Source organism: Rhincodon typus, chromosome 1, assembly GCF_021869965.1.
Source record: "Rhincodon typus isolate 14 chromosome 1, sRhiTyp1.1, whole genome shotgun sequence".
Classification (NCBI taxonomy): domain Eukaryota; kingdom Metazoa; phylum Chordata; class Chondrichthyes; order Orectolobiformes; family Rhincodontidae; genus Rhincodon; species Rhincodon typus.
The window spans coordinates 30,449,548-30,472,852 of record NC_063332.1 but is presented as its reverse complement, the minus strand read 5'-3'; the positions used below and the strand labels follow the sequence as shown (position 1 = coordinate 30,472,852).

The 23,305-nt window shown below is 39.7% G+C and overlaps 1 protein-coding gene across 2 annotated transcripts in view; it reads right to left on the bottom strand.

The window, feature by feature from the left end:
• Positions 1–7,690: 7,690 nt before the first annotated feature.
• The window catches only part of ska1 (spindle and kinetochore associated complex subunit 1), a 36,775-nt gene continuing 21,160 nt past the window's right edge, over positions 7,691–23,305 (bottom strand). The window contains exons 5-7 of one of the 2 annotated variants that reach the window (XM_048600121.1): positions 18,205–18,339; positions 12,094–12,263; positions 7,691–10,550 (exon numbers count right to left, since the gene is read on the bottom strand). In XM_048600121.1, coding sequence (XP_048456078.1) covers positions 10,402–10,550; positions 12,094–12,263; positions 18,205–18,339 — 454 coding nt within the window. In that variant the 3' untranslated portion in view covers positions 7,691–10,401. The remainder of the gene's footprint in view (positions 10,551–12,093; positions 12,264–18,204; positions 18,340–23,305) is intronic. The other variant, XM_048600128.1, reaches the window with a different exon arrangement.

Below are 23,305 nucleotides of genomic sequence, written 5' to 3'. Positions count from 1 at the left end.
GCTCCTCTGATGCTGCTTGGCCTGCTGTGTTCATCAAGCTCTACACCTTGTTATCTCAGATTCTCCAGCATCTGCAGTTCCTACTATTTCTGAAACATTATTTCTGTACTTCACTTTTTACCTTGCCTCGGAAGAAAATGCCAATGTGTTCATTTTATGTAATAATTATACAAGAAAAGGTTATGGCTTTCATGCATTTTATTTTGTGATGTGAAACCAATGCAATTCAGAAGAATGCTGAATAACATGTGTTATATAATAAAATATCCCAAGATGCTTCCTGGGAGAAATAAAGAACAAAATATAACACTGAGCCATATATAATCTGATATCAAACCAGACAAGCAAAAGCTTGGACAAGGATGCAGGTTTTAAGAAGTGTCTTAACCGAGAAACTAAGGTGGAGAGGCAGAGAAATGACAGGAGAGTATTCCAGGGCTTGGGTCCAAGGCAGCCGGAAACATGGCCACCGATGTGGGAGCAATTAAAATCAGAGATGCTTAAAAGACCAGAATTAAATGAATGCTGATATTTTTGAGGGATGGAATTTGGAGCAGATTATAGAGATAGGGAGGAATGAGGCCATGTAGAAATTTGGAAACAAGTATGGAAAGTTTGAAATCAAGACATTGCTCCACTGGTCAGCAAGACTTGTAACAAGTTTCGAATGACCTCACTTTTATGGAATTCTACCGAATAGCATCGAAGACACAAAAGAAGAAAATTTTGAAAGATGTGCACAATTGCAATCTCAGGACATCTCAAAGCACTTTCCAGCAAAATTTTGAAGTGTAATCAATCTTACAACGTAGGAAGCTCAGCAAGGTCCCAAATTCTTGTTTGAAATAGTGTGTGCTTTTTAAAAAAAAATACTAATATGTGGCCCATTTCAACCTTCCTTTAATTCTGAAGAGTCATATATGACTCATAGAATCATACAGCACGGAAACAGACTCTTCAGTTCAACTAGTCCATGCCGACAATGTTTCCAAATGAAACTAGTCCCATATCCCTCCAAACCTTTCAAAGGTAAATTGGTAGATGTTGTGTATCTGGACTTTCAAGAGGCTTTTGACAAGGTTCCACTCAAGAGATTAGCAAGGAAAATTAAAGCTCATGGCATCACAGGTAATGTATTGACATGGATAGAGAACAGGTTGGCAGAGAGGAAGCAGGGAGCTGGAATAAATGGGTCCTTTTCAGAATGGCAGGCAGTGATGAGTGGGGTGCTGCAGGTTCAGTGCTAGGACCCCAGCTGTTCACAATATACATTAACGTTTTGGACGAAGGAATTGAATGCCAAATCTCCAAATTTGCAGATGACACTAAGCTGGGTGGCAGTGTGTGCTGTGAGGAGGATGCTAAGAGACTGCAGGGTGATTTGGACAGGCTGGTTGAGTGGGCAAATACTTGGCAAATGCAACATAATGTGGATAAACGTGAGGTTATTCACTCTGGTCACAAAAACAGGAAGGCAAATTATTATCTGAATGGTGGCAGAATAGGAGAAAATGAGATGCAATGAGAAGCGGGTGTCATGGTGAACAGTCGCTGAAGGTTGACGTGCAGGTGCAGCAGGCGGTGAGGAAGGCTAATGGCATGCTGGCCTACATAGCGAGAGGATTTGAGTATCAGAGTAGGGGTGGCTTGCTGCAGTTATACAGGGCCTTGGTAAGGCCACACTTTTGAGTACGGTGTGCTGTTTTTGTTTCCTAGTCTGAGGAAAGATATCCTTGCGATTGAGGGAATCCAGCGAAGGTTTACCAGACTGATTCCTAGGATGGCAGGACTGACGTATGAGGAAAGATTGGATCGACTAGGCTTGTATTCACTGGAAGTTAGAAGAATGAGGGGGATCTCATAGAAACATATAAAATCCTGATGGGACTGACAGGCTAGATGCAGGAAGAATATTCCTGAAGTTGGAGAAGTCCAGAACCAGGGGCCACAGTCTAAGAATAAGGGGTAAGCCATTCAGGATGGAGAGGAAGAATAATTTCTTCATTCAGACAGTTGTGAACCTGTGGAATTCTCTCCCACAGGAAGCCTTTGGGGCCAGTTAATTAGATATATTCAAAAGTGAACTTGACCTAGCCCTTGCGACTAAAGGGATCAGGGTGTATGGAGAGAAAATGGGAATGGGATACTGAGATTGCATTATCAGCCATGATCATATTGAATGATAGTGCAGGCTTGAAGGGCTGAATGGCCTACTCCTGCACTTTTTTCTATGTTTCTGATTCATGTATCAATCCAATTGTCTCTCAAATGTTGTGACTGTACCAGCGCCCAACACTTTCTCTGGCACTTCATTCCACTCTAACCACTCTATGTAAAAATGTTGCCCATCATGTCCTTTTTAAATCTTTCTCATCTGAGTTTAAAAGCATGTCCCCTAGGGAAAGGACCCTTGCTATTCACCTTTTCTATGCCCCAAATGATTTTATAAACCTCAATAAGGTCACCCCCTCCATCTTCTACTATCCAGTGAAATTAAGTTCCAGCCTATTCAGTCTCTCCTTATAACTCAAACTCTCAATTCTTGGCAACATCTTGGTAAATTTCTTCCTACAGGAGAGCAACCAGAACCGTACACAGTATTCCAGAAGAGGCCTCACCAATGTTCCGTATGACCTCAACATGACATCCCAACTCCTGTACTCAAAGGTCTGAGAAATGAAGGCAAGCATGCTAAATGCCTTCCAAACTATCCTGCCTACATGTGATACAAATTTCAAAGAATTATGTACCTGAACACCTAGGTCTCTGTTCCACAACATTACCCAGGGCCCTACCATTAATTGTAGAAGTCCTGCCCTCGTTTGTTTTACCAAAATGCAATACCTTGCATTTATCCAAATTAAACTCCATCTGCAACTCCTCAGCCTGTTGACCCAGTTGATCAAGATCTCTTTGTAACCTTTGATAACCTCCTTCACTGTCCATTATACCAGTAATTTTGGTGTCATTTGCAAATTACTAACCATGTCTCCTAACTGCTCATTCAAATCATTTATATAAATGACAAACAAAAGTAGATCCAGTACCGATCCCTGTGGAACACTGCTGGTCACAGGCCTCCACTCCAAAAAACAATCCCCCCACCACAACCTTTTGTCTCCTACTGTCAAGCCAATTTTGTATCCATTTAGCAAACTTTCCCTAAATTTCAGACAATCTAACCTTATTAGTCTATCACGCAGAACCTTGTTAAATGCTTTACTAAACTCTGTATAAACAATGTCTACTGCTCTACCCTCATCAATATTTTTGGTTCATTCCTCAAAAAAAAAAGGGAATAGTAATAATAGGGAATTTAACTTTCTAACATCGAATGGGACAGCCATAGTGTTAAAGGCTGGATGGAGAGAAGTTTGTTAAGTGCGTTCAGGAAGACTCTCTCATGTAGTATGTCGATGGCCCTACTAGAGAAGAGGCAAAACCTGACCTCTTCTTGGGAATTAAGGCAGGGCAAGTGACAGAAGTATTAGTGAGGAAACACTCTGGGACCAATGACCATAATTCCATTTGTTTTAAAATAGCTATGGAAAAGGATAGGCCTGGTCCACGAGTTGAAGTCCTAAATTGGGGCAAGGCCAATTTTGATGGTCTTAGACAGGAACTTTCAAAAATTGATTGGGGGAGGCTATTTGCAGGCAAAGGGACATCTGCTAAGTGGGAGGCTTTCAAAGGTGAGTTAATGAGGATTCAGGGCCAGCACATTCCTGTAAGGGTGAAGGATAAGGCTGGCTGGAGTAGAAAACCCTAAATAACTAGACATATTGAGGCCCTGATCAAAAAAAAGGAGGCATGTGACATGTATAGGCAGCTGGGATCAAGTGAATTCCTTTTTCTTTATTCATTCACAGGACGAGGGCATCGCTGGCTAGGCAGCATTTGTTGCCCATCCCTAATTGTCCAGCGGGCAGTTAAGAGTCAACCACATTGCTGTGGATCTGGAGTCACATGTAGGCCAGACCAGGGAAGGATGGCAGTTTCCTTCCCTAAAGGACATTAGTGAACCAGATGGGTTTTTCCTGACAATCGACAATTGATTCATGGTCATCATTAGATTCTTAATTCCAGATATTTATTGAATTAAAATTCAATATTGCCATGGCAGGATTCAAACCTTAGTCCCCACAACATTATCTGGGTCTCTGGATTAACAGTCCAGTGATAATACCACCAGGCCATCGCCACCCCTGTGGGTGAGGAGTCGAGGGCCGAGGAGTATAGAGGTGTCTGTGTACACTTGAGAGAGAAAAATCAGGAGGGCTAAAAGGGGACCCAAAATGGCTTTGGCAGATGAGGTAAAAGAGAATCCAAAGGGATTCTACAAGTACATGAGGGGCAAAAGAATAATGAGGGAGAGAATAAGGCCTCTTAAAAGATCAACAAGGCTATCTATGTGTGAAGCCACAAAAGATGGGTGAGATCCTAAATGAATATTTCTTGTCAGTATTTCCCATTGAGAAAGGCATGGATGTGAGGGATCTTGGGGAAATTAATAGTGACATCTTGATGAGAGTCCACAACACAGAAGAGGTGGTGCTGAAAGTCTTAAAATGCATTAATGTAGATAAATTCCCAGGACCTTATGGGAGACTAGGGAGGAAATGTTGGGCTTCGACTGAGATATTTGTATCATCAACAGCCATGGGTGAAATGCCTGAAGATTGGAGGGTGGCTAATGTTGTGCCATTATTTAAGAAAGGCTGCAGGGAATTGCATGGGAACTGTAGACATGTGAACCCAACGTCTGTGGTGGGTAAGTTTGTTAGAGGGGACTCAGAGACAGGATCTACAGGCATTTGGAGATGCAAAGACTCATTTGGGATAGTCAGTATGGCTTTGTGCATGGGAAATCATGTCTCACAAATTTGATTGAGTTTTGTGAAGGGGTGACCAAGAAAGTAGATGACAGCAGTACAATAGACATATCTACATGGGATTTAGCAAGGCTTTTGGCAAGGTAAGGTTAAATCTCACAAGATCCAGGGAGGCCTAGCCAATTGGATACAAAATTGGTTTGAAGGTAGGAGACAGAGTGATGGTAAGTTCTTTTTCAGACTAGAGACCTGTGACCAGCAGTATGCCGCAGGGATTGGTGCTGGGTTCACTGTTATTTGTCATTTATATAAACAATTTGGATGAGAATTTATGAGGCATGGTTAGTAATTCTGTGGATGACACCAAGGCAGTGAAGGTTATCTGGGAATGTGGCAAGACTTTGATCAACTAGACCAGTGGTTGAGGAATGGCAGATGGAGTTTAATTTGTATTTATCTAAAGTGTTGCATTTTTGTGGGTCAAACCAGGGCAGGACTTACACAGTCAATGTTAGGGCCCTAGTTATAGAACAAAGAGAGGTGTAGTGGAACAGCTTCATAGTTCCTTTAAAGAAGAGTCACAAGTAGACGGGGTGGTGAAGAAAGTTTTTGGCATGTTTGCTTTCATCAGTCAGAGCACCGAGTAAAGGAGTTGGGACGTCTTGTTGCAGCTGTACAAGATGTTGGTGAGGCCACATTTGGAGTATTGCCACACCAATACTCTATCACCACCCTCTGTCTTCTAAGATGAAGTCAATTTTGTATCCAATCTAGTGGCCTTGCTATAGAAAGGATATTATTAAACTAGAAAGAATGCAGAAAAGATCTACTAGGATGCTACCTGGACTGGAAGGTTTGAGTTTTAAGGTGAGGTTGGATAGGCCAAGATCTTTTTCCCTGGAGTATAGGAGACTGAAGGGTGACCTTATGGACGTCTATAAAATAGGAGGCAAATACTCACTTCAGAGTGGTGTCTTCATATGACATCTTTTAGCTATACAAGATGCTAAATGGGATTGACAAAATAGCTGCAAGGAAGGATATTTCTTCTTGTGGAGCTATCTAGAATGAGATTTCATAGTTTTAGAATGAGGTAGTCCTAAAATTTAAAACAGAGATTAAGGGAAATTATTTCTCTCAACAGGATGTGAATCTGTGCAATTCACTACCCCAGAGTGCAGTGGATGCTGGGGCATTGAGTAAATTTAAAGATGATTTGGAGATTTTTAATTAGTAATGGGCTGAAAGGGTATGGAGGGCGGGCAGAAAAAATGGAGTTAAGGCTGAGTCTATTGAATTGCAGAACAAGCTGAAGGGGCTGAATTGCTTCCCTCTGTCCCTAGGTTTTTTTTCAAAAAATGTTAAAATCCCTTAACCTCAAATGTCAATTCACTTTCACTAGCTCTGCCTTCAATCCCTCAACTGCCTTTTTATAAAAAACTTAAAGTTAGTGTCAGTTGTGCTCCCCCCCAGCCTCCAAACTGTATGTACAAGTCAATTACATTAAGATGGCTGCCTGGGGCACATTCACGAAGAGCTTATTAATTTGTTCTATCCCATTAGTCAATACTGGGTCTAGTATAGCCTACTTTCTGGTTAGTGTCCTGTATACTTTATTTCAAGAAATTATCCTAGAAACATTCTATGAATTCCTCAACTAAGCTATCTTTTGCCCATCTGATTTTCCCAATCTAGATGTAGATTAAAATCTTCTGTGATTATCACCATACTCTAACAACTTCACATTATTTGTTAATACTATGAGATTGTAGGAGCAGAAATGGGCCATTCAATCCATCCTCAAAACATTCTAATAAATTTGCCAGGCAAATGGAAGGATGCTTTTTCTTGATTCTATTATGCATTTTTAAATGCTCTACTTTAACATCCTGTATAATAGTCTAATGTTTTCCTAATAACGGATGTTCAGCTAACTGACATAGCTAACACCATGCCAAATTTTTTGTCTTCTTCCCATTTTGAACAGACATATTACTTGGTAGTTTTTCCAATCCTCCAGGACTTTTCCAGATTCTAAGGATTCTTGGACCTCTATTGTGCTAAAATCCTTAACAGAGGAATCCCTTCAAATTTTGTAGCTTATTGTCCTTCCTACATATCACATACTGTTTAATATTCAAGGCCCAATCTACACTATTCTGCAGCTATGTCTCTGTAATGGGTCCAAACCATACTTGTTTACCTCAGGTTTCATCATTTGTTCATAAATTTTGTTTTGACTGCAATGTGCTTTCAGATACAGAGCCTTCAGTTTTGTCACTTTCAGTCTGTGTAGTGATTGTAACGAAGTCAGCTAGCTGGGTTTCATAAAATAAGAGTTCCCTGACTGGGGCTGTTAACCTGGTTCAATCAGGGAGCCCTGGCTGACACAAAGAGGAGTGATAGAGATGTTCACATTCCGAGCTGACTCTGAAGAGTCTGTACTCAAGTCAAAGACTGTTCATGTGTAAATAAAGAGTGACTTGGTGATGGAATACCAGCCTCTGGAATTATTTCAATTTGAAATACTGATTTACTTAGACCTGTAATTTCTGTCCTTTCTTGTTCTGATCTGTTTATCATTTTCTATATTAACATTTTCCTTTTTTTGCCTAACCACTACTCTTGAACTTACCACATTTTCCCAAATTTGATATCTCACCCAACTATTTAGTTTAAAACCCTCTCTACTTGGTAGGACCAAGCACCCACATGGGTCCTCATACATAAAAATAGAAATAGCAGAATTATTATCCCAGAATGGCAAGTCTACTGAAACTGCAGAAAAACAAATGTTGCATTGGCATATAGTTAGGCCTAGGAGCCCTGAAGAAAGGATTGAAAACACAAGGTAATAATGTTAAATAATGCACACTGCAAATTTAATGTTTTTTCTTTCACTAAATTTCACAGATCTCAGATTATTACATAACTGAAATAATGTATGGAAAATATTTTGAAAACGATAGCTGCACTGGTTAAGTTATCTAGCAAGAGCCAAAACTTGGCAATCATAAACATTTAACTGACATCCACAAAGTGTATTAATCAGGACCTCAACACTTTGTCGACATTATTACATCACGGTCCACCACTATAGTGCATTGGCACAACATCATTTTGTCAAGTTTTTATAAAACTGTAGTTGATCTCAATGCACAAGTATATAGGTTGACGACGTAACAGCAATGACAAAACAATGTCATATGAAAAGCAGTAAGTGATTTATAAAGTATATTCATAGAATCATGGAAACCTTACAGTATGGAAACAGGCCATTCAGTCTACACTGACCCTCTGAAGAGCATCCCAGACCCACCTCCCTACCTTATCTCTTTAACCCCACATTTGCCATGGCTAATCCACCTAGCCTGCACACCCCTGGATACTATGGGCAATTTAGCTTAGCCAATCTACTTAACTTGCATATCTCTGGACTGTGGGAGGAAACTGGAGCAACCAGACGAAACCCACAGACAGGGAGTATGGGCAAACTTGACAGTCACCTGAAAGCGGAATCGAATCCAGGCCCCTGGTGTTGTGAGGCAGTAGTGCTGACCACTGAGCTACTGTGCCGCCATCAATGGATTATCAACTAATGCTAAGAATTATTAAATTCTAACAGCTAATTTGGGTTAGAAACCCAACTAGAGTAATATTTGTAGATAGGAAAATTTCTCTCTCATAACGAGCGCTATTAAAATTTGAAGAAGGGTCCCCAAACGAAACATCTGATCAGCTGAACCCTTTTGCCTTACATAACACAGTATGGACCTGGAGGAAGACAGCAGGCCAGGCAGCATCAGATGAGTAGGAAAGTTGACATTTCGGGTCGGGACCCTTCTTAAGTTTTTCTGAAGAAGGGTCCCAACCCAAAAAGTCAACTTTCCTGCTCTTCTGATGCTGCCTGGCCTGTTGTATTCCTACAGCTCCACAGTGTTATCTATTAAAATTTGAAAGTTTAATTTCCACTAGTGGTCAATTCCAAAATTATATAATTTTTTAACAAGTACAAGTTAAAAGATATTATACTCACACGGTTGCAGTGATTAAAATAGTGCATTAATGTACATTGTGTTATTGCAGATAGAAGCATTGGATTACTTGAACACTGTGCATAAAAGCCAAATGACAGGGAGGATTCGATAGCAGTAACAAAGTTTTAAGTCCATTGCTGATATAAAACCAAAAAATCAGCGGGTCTGTTACAGGCATGAAAATCTCCCTCAACAACTGACCCACCATTGTCCTTAGGCATTCCAGTGCATCCAAGGGCAGTTAAATAGGAAAATCTTCCCATTAATGGTGGCAATTTGTTATACATCACTATCCCATACTGAAGTAAGGGCTCCAGCTGGGAGAGCACTGTTGCTTTATATCAGCTTCATTTTGTTACACTTACCTGAATCTTGTGCTTTTGCTAGCCCTGAGCATTTTTATCAGCTGTGAGCTAATCTCCATTCATGTCCAAACTCGGCTTTTGGTTACCCACCCAAACTTTAGTTTGTGGCCTTGCATCCATCAACCGATTTGGTTTTCTTTTTCCCATCTAGTCTAAAGCACTTGTGAAATGCACTTTATGATTTTTATATGTTGAAAAGTATTGAAACAAAAGTTGCATTGTCCTGTACTAGGATTTTTAAAAGTTGCAATGCTTGCTGAAAGGTTGGCAGTAAGTCATTTTCAAAGATTAGGTAGTCAAAATACATTAAGAATACAGAATCAGTAGATTGGATAATATCAGAGCCAGGAAGGCAATTTATGAACTTATTTTAACTAGGTCAAAAAACTAAGTACATCACTAACACAAACTTTAAACAGCACAGTAGACTTAAAGACTTATTAGATAGACACACATTTGGAAAATCATGTCAGATGCTACTGATTATGCTGAAATCTTTTCCAATAACATTAAAGAGCAGAGATCCACAAAAAGGACACAAAAATAATCTTTGGTTAATTCAACAGACTTCCACCATTGAGCAGTGTGCTAGGCTGGGGTCGAAACAGAGGATCAAACATCTAACTTTCAGATGAGTTCGTATTCAAAAGGTAGTCACTTTAAACAGGGTGATAGGTGTTTAAATCCCTGCACAGTGATATCAGGAGACATTTCACTCACACTTCAGTTGGACATATTCTTGCGCCCTCTCTCGTGGTCACCCAGCCCAAAAGCAGGTTTAAGATCTACATCATTTGCCGATTGTATGAAGTGATGCACAGCACTTTAAATGAGCAGAATTAAATGCAACACCATTCAAAACAAATGGTGCTGAGATAACAGGATTTCAACACAGCTCCTAGACTTTTACCCAGTATGAATCTATATGCAAAGAATGGTGTGGGAAATTGGGATACCACAATGATGTTAGAGCAGAAAAATATACTTTAAAAACGTTTTGATAGGTTAATGGGAAGAAGGAAGTTATCAGATGAAGACCATATTACAATAATAGGAGAGGGAGTAAATAATAAGGCAAATATAATTCCCTGTTGTGAAGTAACTTGACACAGTTCCTTTAGACATTAGGATTTATGTGGCTTAAGAATACTGAAGTAATTTACAATCTCAAAGTAACACATAGCGCACAAGATTATTCCCACGGACTTCCCGCAATCGGTGGCAATGTCGCAGAATATTTAAGATTACGTGAAATTTCTTGTCAACCTTAAGGCGGGTGAAATCCTTTATGTCAGCTTCCACGAAGAAATATTGACCTGCAGAAGATAAACAGGGAGAAATGATACATTTTCAAATAATCCCTCTGGTTTCAGGGAGAGTGCAAAAAGCTATAATGAACGCAGATAAACAGAAATCAAAGGAGGTACATCAAAAGCAGGCATTTGAAAATACAGTCTAAAAGATAATGACCTTTTCCCAGAACAACATAGAAATTAGACTGCCTTCCTTGCGTTTGCACAGCCAGTTTAAAAATTTAGCCCAGAAAAGCCTCCTTGAATGCCTCTCACTGCACTGACACAATTGTATCTGCAAGAAGCCGCTCCCAGTTCACTTGGGCCAAATTGTATCTTCTTAGTATAATTAATCTTTCTCTAGTTTAAAAACTTTCATTCTTGGCCTATCTTCATCTTATTCCAAACTAGCCGAGTAATTGCTAGACTTAGAGTTCTTGTAGCAGATAGGGCTGCTGGTTCCCACAATATTCAAGTTACAGCACTATAAGAAATGGTAGAAAAATATTCTGGGTGCTGGAAATATGAAATAGAAAAAAGTTTTGGAGAACTAATCCAGCTGGTCTGGCAGCATCTGTGGAAAGAAGAACAGTTTTCATTCTGATATGACTTGCCTTTGGAACTCTTTGTTTACCCAAATGCTGCCACACTTGCTGTGCTGCTTTTTCAGCACTTTATGACTTTATACGAAAAGAAGTGGAGGCTGTTTATTACATCATCAGCTCAGTGTTATGTTTTCATTAACTAAAAGAAACTTGTGCAATGCCTATATTTTAAAAAAAAAATCAGAACAGAAAGAGTTCTGAAGAGAAGTCATATCAGACTCAAGATTCTTTTTCTCTTTCTACAGATGTTGCCACACTTGCTGTGTTGTTTCACTAATGTACTTTAGGGAAGGAAATCTGCCACCTTACTTGATCTAGCCTATATGTGGCTCCAGATCCTTAGCAATGTGGTTGACTCTCAACTGCCCTTTAAAATGGCCTAGCAAGCCACTCGGTTTAAGAGCAGTTGGAGATGGGCAATAAAATCTCGTCTTGCCAGTGAAGTTCATATCTTTTAAATGAATAAAAATAAATAAACAAGCCCAAGACTGATGAACAGTCCATGGATACACTGTACACTTTCTCTCTACTTGCCAAATAAAATTACTTCAATACTCCCAACTATTGTTCATCATGAGAAATCATCATACCCGAGTAGGAACACGGATGCAGTGTTAGTTGACACTTCAGTTCACACACTCATGTTAAGATGGAAATGGTTTATATTTGGATTTGCTGAAGTGAATACCTCTGGAAGTTATGCTAAGCTGATTTACATTATACCTTAATTGAACAGATAATTCTCTTCCTTTTTTTTTTTATAAAACATGATGTAAAGTGAAAGGTTTAAAGAAGGGCATGTTGATTCATAGATATTAGGAACTGTAGATGCTGGAAAATCTGAGACAAGGTGGTGCAGGACTGCTCCTATGATGCTGCCTGGCTTGCTGTGTTCATCCAGCTCTGCACCTTGTTGTCTCACGTTGATTCATCTTGTTTTTGCACATTATTCTTATTGGTACCTTTCGTTTCCTTGGTTTCTTGTTCTTTAAAAGCATGGTATTGGTTACGAGTAGTGTTCGACATGGATTTCATTGGCTGGTTTAGGATTTTGTACTTGGCTTTCACTGTGGCATTGATCTCCTTAACCACAGCATTGATCTGATCATAGGTCATTCGGCCTTTCATGTACCTAGAATGCCAATAAAAGGTTGCTGTCAAATAAGAACTGAAGTGATAAAATATATGCACGTTCCAAAATGATTAAATGATGAATGAAATAGGAATTTCCAAGATTACGAGATGTAGAAGATAACAAGACATTCTTTAGGAATTGCAAGAACAAAAGCAGAAACATACAAATCATGCTACTCTGAATGATGTTCCAATGAGAACCAAATTTTTCCTGCATTTTTCCAAGATCCAAAGGAGAACAAATCAGTAAATTGATCTTAGCCTCTAATCAATGCTGCTCAGAATGTGCCAAGAATGATAAGCTTCCAGTAAAAGATCTCAAAACATTAAAAATATAGCCTTCCAATGCTATTAAAAAGCAAAATCATAAATTTTAACTTTTGATCAGAGTTCAGGACCAACATGTTCCTGCCAGGATGAAAGGCAAGGATAGCAAGATTCAGGAGCCCAGGATGACAAGAGATATTGCAAATTTAATCAAAGAAAAAAGGAGGCAAATGTAAAGTTTAAGAAACTGAAATCAGTCAAGGCCCTCGAGGAATATAAAGAAAGCAGAACAAAACAATGAATTAGGAGGGCGAAAATGGGGAGTGAAATGTCCTTGGCAAGTAGGATAAATGAGATTCCCAAGGCCAGAGGAACTGCACGAGATCCTTAAGGAGGACTTCACATTGGCATCACCGAGGAGACAGACATGGATGAGCGTAAAATTTGGGAAGGCTATGTTGATATTCTAGGGCATGTTGATATTGAAGAGGTGGTGATGTTGGGTGTCTTAAAAAACATTAAGGTAAGTACCCAGGGCTTGACGGGCTCTATCCCTGGATACTGAAGAAGGCAAGGGAGGAGATTGCTGGGATGTTGGAAGAGACCTATATAGAATTGTAGAATTTTACAGTAGAGAAGGAGGCTATTTGACTCATTGTCTCTGTACTAGCTCCTGAAAGATCTACCCAGTTGGTCCCACTCTCCAGCCTTATCTCCACAGTCCTCTAACTTCATCACTGTCAAATATATATCCAGCTCTCTTTTGAAACCTACTATGGAATCCACCTCCATGACTCCCCCAGGCACTTATTCCAAATCCTAACAACTCTGATCAAAGAAGTTTCTCATCTCACTCCTAGCTCTCTTGCTGATAATATTGAAATTGTGACCCCCTAGGTACTGACATACTGAAACAGAATATCCTTTACCCTGTCAAAATTGTTCATAATTTTAAACACGTCAATAAAAGGTTACTTCTTATTCTTCTTGGAGCAAAGAAAGTTAAATGCAAACTCTCTAATCATTATCAATAGGCTAGGTCACAGAAGACTGGAAAATAGCTGAATGTTGTCCTTTGTTTAGGGACAAGAGGGATATTCCAGGAAATTATAGGCCAGCGAGCCTTACATCAGTGGTTGGGAAATTACATAAGATCATCAAGGGACAGGATCTACTCGCATTTGGCAAAAAATGAACTTATTAGGAATTATCAGCACGGCTTTTAACGGGGGTGGGGGGTGTGTCTTGTTTCACAGATTTGATTGAGTTTTTTGAGGAAGCGATAAAAATGACTGATGAGGGTGATGTAGTGGATGTTGCCTACATGGACTTTACATTTAAGAGGCATTTGCACTGACACGAACAGGCAGGGAGAGGGGTACAGGTCATGTGCAGGCAGATGGGATTAGTTTAGAATGACGTAATAGAAGAATGGGTTCTAGGGGAAGCATTCTGCATTTGACAAGGTCCTTCATGGTAGGCCGACCCAGAAGATAAAGTCACTTGAGATTTGGATGAAAATGTACTGGCCTGATTAGTAAGTTTTCAGACAACTCAAAAATTGATGGAGGTGGATAACAAGGAAGGTTGTCAAAGGATACAGCAGGATATAGATCAATAGGAAAGTTGGGTGGAGAAATGGCAAATAGTGGTTCATCTGGGCAAGTGTGAGGTGACACATTTTGAGAAGTCAAATGCAAGAAGAAAATATACAGTAAATGACAGGACCCTTAGGAACATGTTATACGAAGGGATCTTCATGTGAAAGTCCATAGCTTCCTGAAAGAAGCAGTACAAGTGGATAAGATGGTAAAGCAGCGGTACATCATGCTTACCTTCATGATGTAAGTGGCATTGAGTGTAAAAGTTGACAAGTCATGTTGCAGCTGCATAAAACTAGTTAGGTCACATTTCGAATAGTGTACAATCTGGTTGCCATAGCATAGGAAGAATCTGGAGACTTTGGAGTGGGTGTAAGAAAGGTTTACCAGAGTGTTGCCTGGATTGCACTGTATTAGTTATAAAGGAGAGGTTGGACAAACTTGGACTGTTTTCGCTACAGCGTCGAAGGCTGAAGGACAACCCAATAGATGTATACAAGATTATGAGGTGGATAGTTGGGATCTCTTTCCCAGCGTGGATATGAGATGTAGATTTAAGATGATGGGGGTGGGGGGATGTTTAAAGGAAATGTGCACAGCAAGTTTTTAAAAATTTTATTTTATGCAGAGGGTGGTGCCTGGAATGTACTGCGGGGGGAGGTGGCAAAAGCAGAGACGATAGCAACGTTTAAGAGGCATTTCGACTGACACATGAACAGGCAAGGAATAGATGGATATGTATCACGTGCAGGCAGATAGGATTATTTCAGAGTGGCATCATAGAAGAATGGGGCCCCGGGGAAGCCATTCTGCCTGCTGATTTTATAATCAGTGCTCTGTAGAACAATCCTTCAAGTTCCATTTCTCCCACTCTTTACACAATGTTAACAATCACTAAATAAAGCTAAGTTAAATGTTGAGTCCGACTTGACTTCTCTTCGCTAAAGTTTGTGCCATAGGTTAGCCAAGCCAGAGAAATTGATTGGCAAATAGACTCTGATTGCTGGAGGCATTGCCATGGAGAATACACCTATTAATGATGATCAGCAGTGAACAACAAGGCTGGTTGACTGAGTATCCAAGACATTGCCTTGAAATATGAATCAGTGAATGGCTGTCACCTATTTCATGGAGTTGAAGTAGGCTCTATGTATTAGTATATCGACTACAGGGGAGTCCCTGAATGCAATTCCGTACAGTTTGTACTCCAACATGTGAATATTTCCTCATACTTAGGAATAGCTATTTAATATTCACATGCATTGTGCTCTGAATTGCATACAAATCGACGCAGTGTACTTGGACTTGCCACACTAGTTATTACTGAAATTAAAAGCTCAGGGTTAGGGAATAACATTATTGGCACAGATAGAAGATTGGCTAGCTAACAGGAAGCAGAAAATAGACCCCTATCAGGTCGCCCCTCAGCCTCCAACTTTCCAGTGAAAACAGAGTTTAACCAACCTCTCCTCATAACTAAAACCCTCCATACCAGGCAACATCCTGGTAAACCTTCTCTGCACCCTCTCCAAAGCATTCAAGTCCTTCTGGTATTGTGGTGACCAAAACTGCATGCAATATTTGAAATGTGGCCTAACTAAAGTTTTGTACAGTTGTAACATAACTTGCCAACATTTATATTTGATGTCCGTCCAATGAAGGCAAGCGTACTGAATGCCTTCTTGACCACCTTATCCACCTGTGTTGTCACTTTCAGGGAATTACATTTGTTATCAGAATGCAATTCAATCAGTATCTCTGCTTATCATGGTATGACAGTCATTTCTTGTCTGTTAGTACAAAAGACCATCTGGCAATACATCACTCATTTTGTAGGAAAAAGGTTTAAAAAGGACCTGAGGGGTAACTCTTTCATGCAGAGGGTGGTGCATGTACAGAACGAGCTGCCAGAGGAAGTGGTGGAGGCAGGCACAATTACCACATTTAAAAGGCATCTGGATGGGTATATGAAAAGGAAGGGTTAAAGGGATATGGGCTAAATGCTGGCAAATGGGACGAGGTCAGATCGGGATATCTGGTTGGCGCAGACAAGTTGGACTGAAGAGTCTGTTTCCGTGCTGGATGACTATGTCATCTGTGATGGTATATACTGATAAGATTCATTCTTAAACTGACATTTTGTCAAACACAGAAATAATCCAGGACTAAATGTGATGTAGCAGTCTCTGGTGATTCATGAAATTATTTTGATTTTTGATGTTGCAATGCACTTGTCACAGGAACCTGTTATGCAAGTTCAGGAGACAATTCAGAAGATAGGAAGCTTGTTATAAATTTTATTTCAAGCAAATTTGAGTTCAAAAATAATGAAGTCTTACAACACTTGCACATAGTTTGGTGACTGATAAAGTTATATTAAGATTATATAGGACCCTGCTTGGACCATACCCAACAGCATTGTGTTTAGGTCTAGTTGTCTCCAACTATAAAGAGACAGAAATAGGAGGGAAAGTTAAGAAAAAAAAAAACAAGGACGGAAACTACATAGCCATCAGAAAAGAGCGAACAATTTGGGGGAATTTCTTTAGATGAATTAAGACTTAGAAAAAGCCTCAGATCTTTAAAATTATCAAAGAGTTGAACAGGGTCGATGTGGTGAGAATTTTTTCCACTTGTGGTTAGGTTCCACACATTTAATATGGTTGCAAATAATCCAGTAGGTTAACAAAGATGACACTTCTTTACTCAGTGATTAGAATCGGGAACTCAGTAACATGGAAAATGGTAATCTAAACAGATTTGGTTAGTGATATTCATTGGAAAAACAGTAGTGACCAGTTGAGATATTGGAAAATTTTAAAAACAGACCATGCATAGAATTTAAAACATACTTATAGATAATTACAATTTATTTTCTCAAAAAAGAAAGATAAACATCAGTAACAAGTATATTCCTGCTTGCCAATTTTCACTTACCATTTCCCTCTTCTGAGCTCTAGATGTGAGGGGGCTCAGGAGAGCAATAGTGAGAGGGCGAAGCATCTGACAGAGGTGAGACGTGCTGCAAGTGGAAGGGTTCGGAAGGAAAGGGATAATTGGGAGTTGAGGGGGCTTAGCAGATAGGCTGCAGTAAAGAAAGACTCCGGCTTAAACATTTTTAATATGTCAGTGTTAGAAATGCATGTCTCTTTTCAGGTCAAACAGAACAACTTCAAAGATGTGGTCTTTGGATTTAACAGCTGGGTTCTTGTTGTACAATGGTAGTGTCCCTCCCTCTTGACAAGAAGGCCTAGGTACAAGTCCCAACTCCTCCAGAGAGGAGTCATAGTATGTCTGAACAGGTTGATTAAAAATAGCCAAAAAAGTAATTAAAACCAGGCCTTTTCAAACAAAAACAAAAACAAAAAGAGCTGGGTCAGTTGTGGCTCAGTGGATGGTATTCTTGCCCTTATCATGAATGTTACTTCAGCAGCACATACATTAAAATTGGAACAATACAGAGAAGATAACATACGGATAGTTTCAAACTCATGAAGCATAAGAAGTGCTTTCCCAGCAGACAGTTGGCCTTTGGACAGGGAAAAAATCCAGAATGGTGGAAATTGATGTTTGCCTAATCTATAAATTTACAATAAAACCCTTGACAACTTTTGAAAGTCTTTCGCTGTCCAACTCAACATATAGAAATCAGTCTACTAAACACGAGAGAAAAAGGAAGGACAAAGATATGCTAAAAATGGTCAAAGTAAAATGGATGGAATGGAAGCGAAGCAGCCTCATCAAGTATAAACACCAACATGAAACAGACCAGTCAGGTCTAAAGGCTTTTCTGTACTACACATTTTATCTAACTTTCAGTTTAAAGTAATCTTAAACAAAACATCTACAAATTTATTTCAAACAAAAACAGAAATTGCTGGAGGAGCAAAAGCAGTGAGAACTGTTCTGGAGGAGGGTTACTGGATTTGAAATGTTAACTCTGCTTTCTCCCCACGGATGTTTCCAGACATGCTGAGTTTCTCCAGCAATTTCTGCTTTTGTTTCAGATTTCCAATATCTAGTTTTGTTTTCTTTCAATTTATTTCAGGATGAAACTGTTATGAAACTTACCCAGGTACCTGATTAAATTCCTCCATTAACAGGTATTCCATTTCACGAATAAAATGTTTGTTCTTGGCAGAATTCTTTTCCGGTTCAGAATTAGCAGTAACCTTTTGGACTTTTACATCTTTTGCATCTACTGTGCTGAAAAATATACAAAATAATTCTGTGTTAAGTTATAAATCACACCAGAATAAAACACTGGTGTTAAGGTTTATATAAAAGAAACAAATTTGCAAGGACTTCTCTCAGACATAATTTATGATTAATTGGGGTCTTGAAGTGCTTTAAGTAAATTAGGATGTGCAAAGCATTAGATCATAAAAAAATTAAATTACTAAATACAATAATTAATTATTTAGCTGAATTGCATGAACAAGTGCTTCCATTAGTTAGTTTCTTAATGCAGGTGCAAAGAGACAGAAACGACTCTAGCCAAAATAAGGATCTGGGACAAAGAGCTTTGATATCATTCTCATATTCCAGGTCCCATCCTTTTATAGGTGAATGAGGTAAGCTGCATTAGGAAACTGCAGAATCCAGTTCATTGCAGGTAGTAAAAAATAGGTGAAGGTAAATCTTTATAACCATTTCTTGAGCACCAAATGTTTACAGACATAAACAAAAACACAAGTTGCTGGAAAAGCTCAGCAGGTTGGGCAGCAGTTGTGAACATAAATCAGAGTTAACGTTTCAGGTCCGGTGAGCCTTCCTCAGAACACAATTTACAAATGTTATTTACTTTTCCTGGCATTTTCCTTTGGGCATTTTTTATGCAACCTTTCTTCATTCAATGCAAAAGGTACACGAATGTTCTTCTCAGCTGCATGCACGTACATTCCTCTGCAAGCGTTGCATTCACAAAATGTGTAATTTGACAGGCCTTAATAGAATAGAACGCTTAACGGAATGGTGACACCACTTTGATGATTAAGTAATTTAGGACATTGTGGGTTGATAGAGGCTGTTCTATTGGCCTTCTTTACAAGTCAACATCATACTTATTCTTCCCCAGAAGGTAATTACAATGTAATCTAAAAGCTTGAAAGATGGAAAAATAACTTTCAGAAAACAGAGTAGAATGAATCCAATGTAAATGCAACATCCGTGGCTTATAGAAAAGATTCTACTTATAAAATCTTGAGGACACTGCAAAACTCTTCACAGCCAAAGGAGCTCTAAAATGTACAGTCGGTTCTGCTATAAGATCTGTTCTGGTAACACGAATTGGCTATAACGCAACTGGCTAATAGGGGAATGCTATTTCTAAAACGCGAACTTGTGATGGCTATAACGCAATTGCATCAGTGTGCGGAGGAGTACGCGTCGACATCACATGATCGTTTTGCAGGCTGTGTCCTGAATATGCACAATGTTAGCGCCAAAACAGTCTCTGTGCTGGCATCATGTGATTATTTCGCAGACTTTGTCACTAAGAGCTTTCTGCGACAGGTACAGTACTTAGTAATTTTTGTTTTCTTTTGCAAATTCTAGGGTGTTACCCACAAAAGTGTGAGGACAGAGTGACAAGAATGTTAGCAAGAAGCGTCCTGGTGATAAAATTGAGGGTGGTGAACGTAAAAGAAAGGCTTTAACACTGGAAGAGAAGCTAGATGTTATAAAGCGTTTTGAGGGTAATGAGAGAACACGTGATATAGTTTGCATAACAGGAACAAAGGAGTCTACCTTACACACCATTAGAGACAATGCAGAAAAGATGAAAGCAAGCTATACGGCTGGAACAAGCCTGAGTGCTAGCAAATCTTAGAGATCATGGACAAAGAAACTTGAGAAGATAGAACGGCTTCGAAGTGTGTGGTTAGAAGATCAAACGAAAAAGAAACGATCTGGAACCACCTTTCTCAACATACAAGAGAAAGCCTTATCAATTTATGAAGAAGATCTAACAAAAAAAAAAGGCTGTAAATCCTGCAGATATGCCTGCCTTTAGTGGTAGCAGGGACTGGTTTGCTGGTTTTAAAGGACTGCTTTGCTTTTCATAACGTAAAGTTATATGGCAAAGCTGCCAGTGCAGATGATGAGCATGTGATGACATTTCCTCCCAGAGTAAAAAATTAATTGACAAAGAAGGCTACAACTTAGATCAAAATTTTCTGGATGAGACAGGTTTATGCCGGAAGCAAATGCCATCAAGAACCTACATTTCTATGAACAAAGCATATGCTCCAAACTTTGAGGCAGCAAAGGATCGTATGACTGTGCTGTGCTGCTAGGTGCCAATGCCAGTGGAAACTTAAAGCTTAAGCCTGTGGTGGTGTACCACTCTACCAACCCGTGAGCTTTGAAAAGGCAAAAGCAGCTTTTAAAGCTTATTATTTAAGGCGCACGTTTAAGAGGCTGATTGCAGTCACTGAGGGGGGATAAAGACAGGGTTCTTCAAATTTGGAAGAGTTTTAACATCAAGACCGTAATTGACATTATCGTGGAAGCTTGAGGTGATATCAGTAAGGACTGCTTGCATGCAGTTTGGATCACGCTTCTCCCTGATTTTTTCCCCAAGATTTTAAAAGCTTTGATCCATCAGAGGAGCTCCCAGGAATCAAAGAACATTGTGTTGATTTTGCAAAGCAAGTTGGATTTGAAGAAGTGGAGAGTGAGGATGTTGAAGAGCTGCTTCAGTCCAATGTGATGATCTTTCTACAGCTCATCTACAACACCTCGTAGAGGAGAAAGTGGAAGTTGGAGATGAAGAAGATGAAGTCCAGGATGCAGCACCATGAGATCTTTCCCATTTCTTATAGAAATCTCAGAATCCTACAGTGTGGAAGCAGGTCATTCGGCCCATCAAGTCCACATCGCCCCTTCGAAGAGCATCCCAACCACACCCCTACCCCATCCCTGTAACCCTGCATTTTCCCATGGCTAATTCACTGAGCGACACATCCCTGGTCCCTATGGGCAATTCAGCATGGCCAAAACACCCAACATGCACGTCTTTGGACTGTGGGAGGAAACCCACACAGACACAAGGAGAATGTCTGTGTGGAGTTTGCACAGTCACCCCAGGCTGGAATCGAACCCAGGTCCCTGGTGCTGTGAGATAGCAGTGCTAACCACTGAGCCACTGTGCCGCCTTCTGTTTTGTCTTCTATCCTGAGGGAAATTGAGAAGCAGTTGCAGCTCTTAGAGCGCAACAATTACAAAGCAGAACGCAGCAGGGTAGCAGCTCATGGAATAGGATCTTATTTGGTCCCCTTGAACAGCTTCTTCATGAAAGAAGAAAAAGAGCAAAGCAGCAAAAACCAGTTGTCTTTAAGACAACCCTCAAGAAACAATCAGAAGATAACGAACCACTTCTGGATTAACTATTTTTTGCCCTAACCCTGCAGCCACAACTGCACCCGAAGGTGGTGACGACAATGACGACAACAACCCTCAGCCCCTGCATTAACAACACAGCAACCTTAAAATCTTCTCCCCCATCAAATCATTTTGACATTTTTTGCAAGATAAGGTGTTAAACGTACTTTTAGTTAATTGTTTGATATGAATTAAACATTTACTCAAACTATGCGATCCTTTGTGTAGGCTTGAGTGATTTTTGAGTGATTGAGTGATTTTTTTGGTAGTCTGCCCCTAACCCCACTTTTCCCATAGGCTGTTACTTCTGTAGCATGATTTTCTATAATGCGATGTTGTGCAGGAGCGCAACTATTGTGTTATAGCAGAACCAAAAGTAGTTGTAACTGAATGACAGAATAGAGCAATCTTAAATATGACAGCAAAATCACATGAACAGCAGTGAAAAAATAATCTTTGATCAATATTGAGGGAAGAATACATGCTATTTTGCAGAGTAGAACTCCATAGCTTTTCCTCAAATAATGACACAAGGATCTTTAAGTTCACCTCAGACAGTGGACAGAGCCTCCATTTAAAAGCTCATCCAAAGGGCTACATTTCTAACAAGGCAATACTGAAGTGTCAGGCTGAAATGTGCCAATAGGGGTGGGATTTGAATCCCCATCCTTTCTGACTCAAAAGGCAAGAGTACTACATTTGAGCAACCATTACACTAAATGGTGTCACTTGCCAAGATATTTATTTCCCATCTTTTAGCTGCTCAAACGTGTTGCTGTCATTTCTCCTCAGACCTCCGCAGTTCTGTGATAGTTCAGTAAGGGAATTTAAGGATATTGCTTGGTGACAGAGGAACATACTTGCAGTAAGGATGTTGTCTATTGAAAGGAGACATACAGACAGACATCGGTGTTCCAACAATGTTGTTGCACCTATTCTTTTTATTAATAGAGACTACGTGTGGGGTGAGGATGCTGTTTAAAGTAAGCTTGGTGAGTTGCATTGCATCCAACAGTTCATACTGAACATAGCCACATGTATTCATAATGGAAACAGGTCAACAACTGGGCATCAAAGCAAACTACTGTTTGTAATCTGATTGGTGCTGTTACCTCTTCATGTATGCCATACCAGTCATGGCTTTGAGAAATCAGAAGGTGCTCATCCTTTGACCTAGTCTTGAAAATATGATGTTGATATTACTGTTGTGGTTAGGCTCTGGTCAATGATCTTCTAAGGTATGAATGCTAGAAAGCAGAGTTCATGTTATGATCGAAGATCAAAGGAAAGGGCTGGGCTTCCATTTGCTTATATCATCGTTACCTGCTACTTATCAGTCAAAGACTAAATATTATTCCAATCTTGCTGACATCAAGATTGATGGGCTGACATCAACTTCCATCATTTAGGAACACAAGAACAGAAGTAGGTCATTCAATATGATCATGGCTGATAAAATGTTTCAATGCTTTTTACTCAACCCATCCCCACAACCTGATATGCCACAGTAATCAGAAATCTATCAAATCAATCAATCCTTACCTTAAACACATACAAAAACAGAGCTTCCACAGCTCTCTGGGTTTGAGAATTCAAAACAATTCACAGCCATCTGAGCAAACAACATTTCTCCTAATTGCAGACCCAATTGGTATCCCTCTTATTTAAAATTGTGATCCCTGGTTCCAGATTCCTCAACAAGAAAAATCTTCCTTGAATCTGCCATGTCCAAACCTTTAAGTGCTTGTAGGTTTCAGTGGAATCACCTCTTATTCTTCAAAATTCTAGA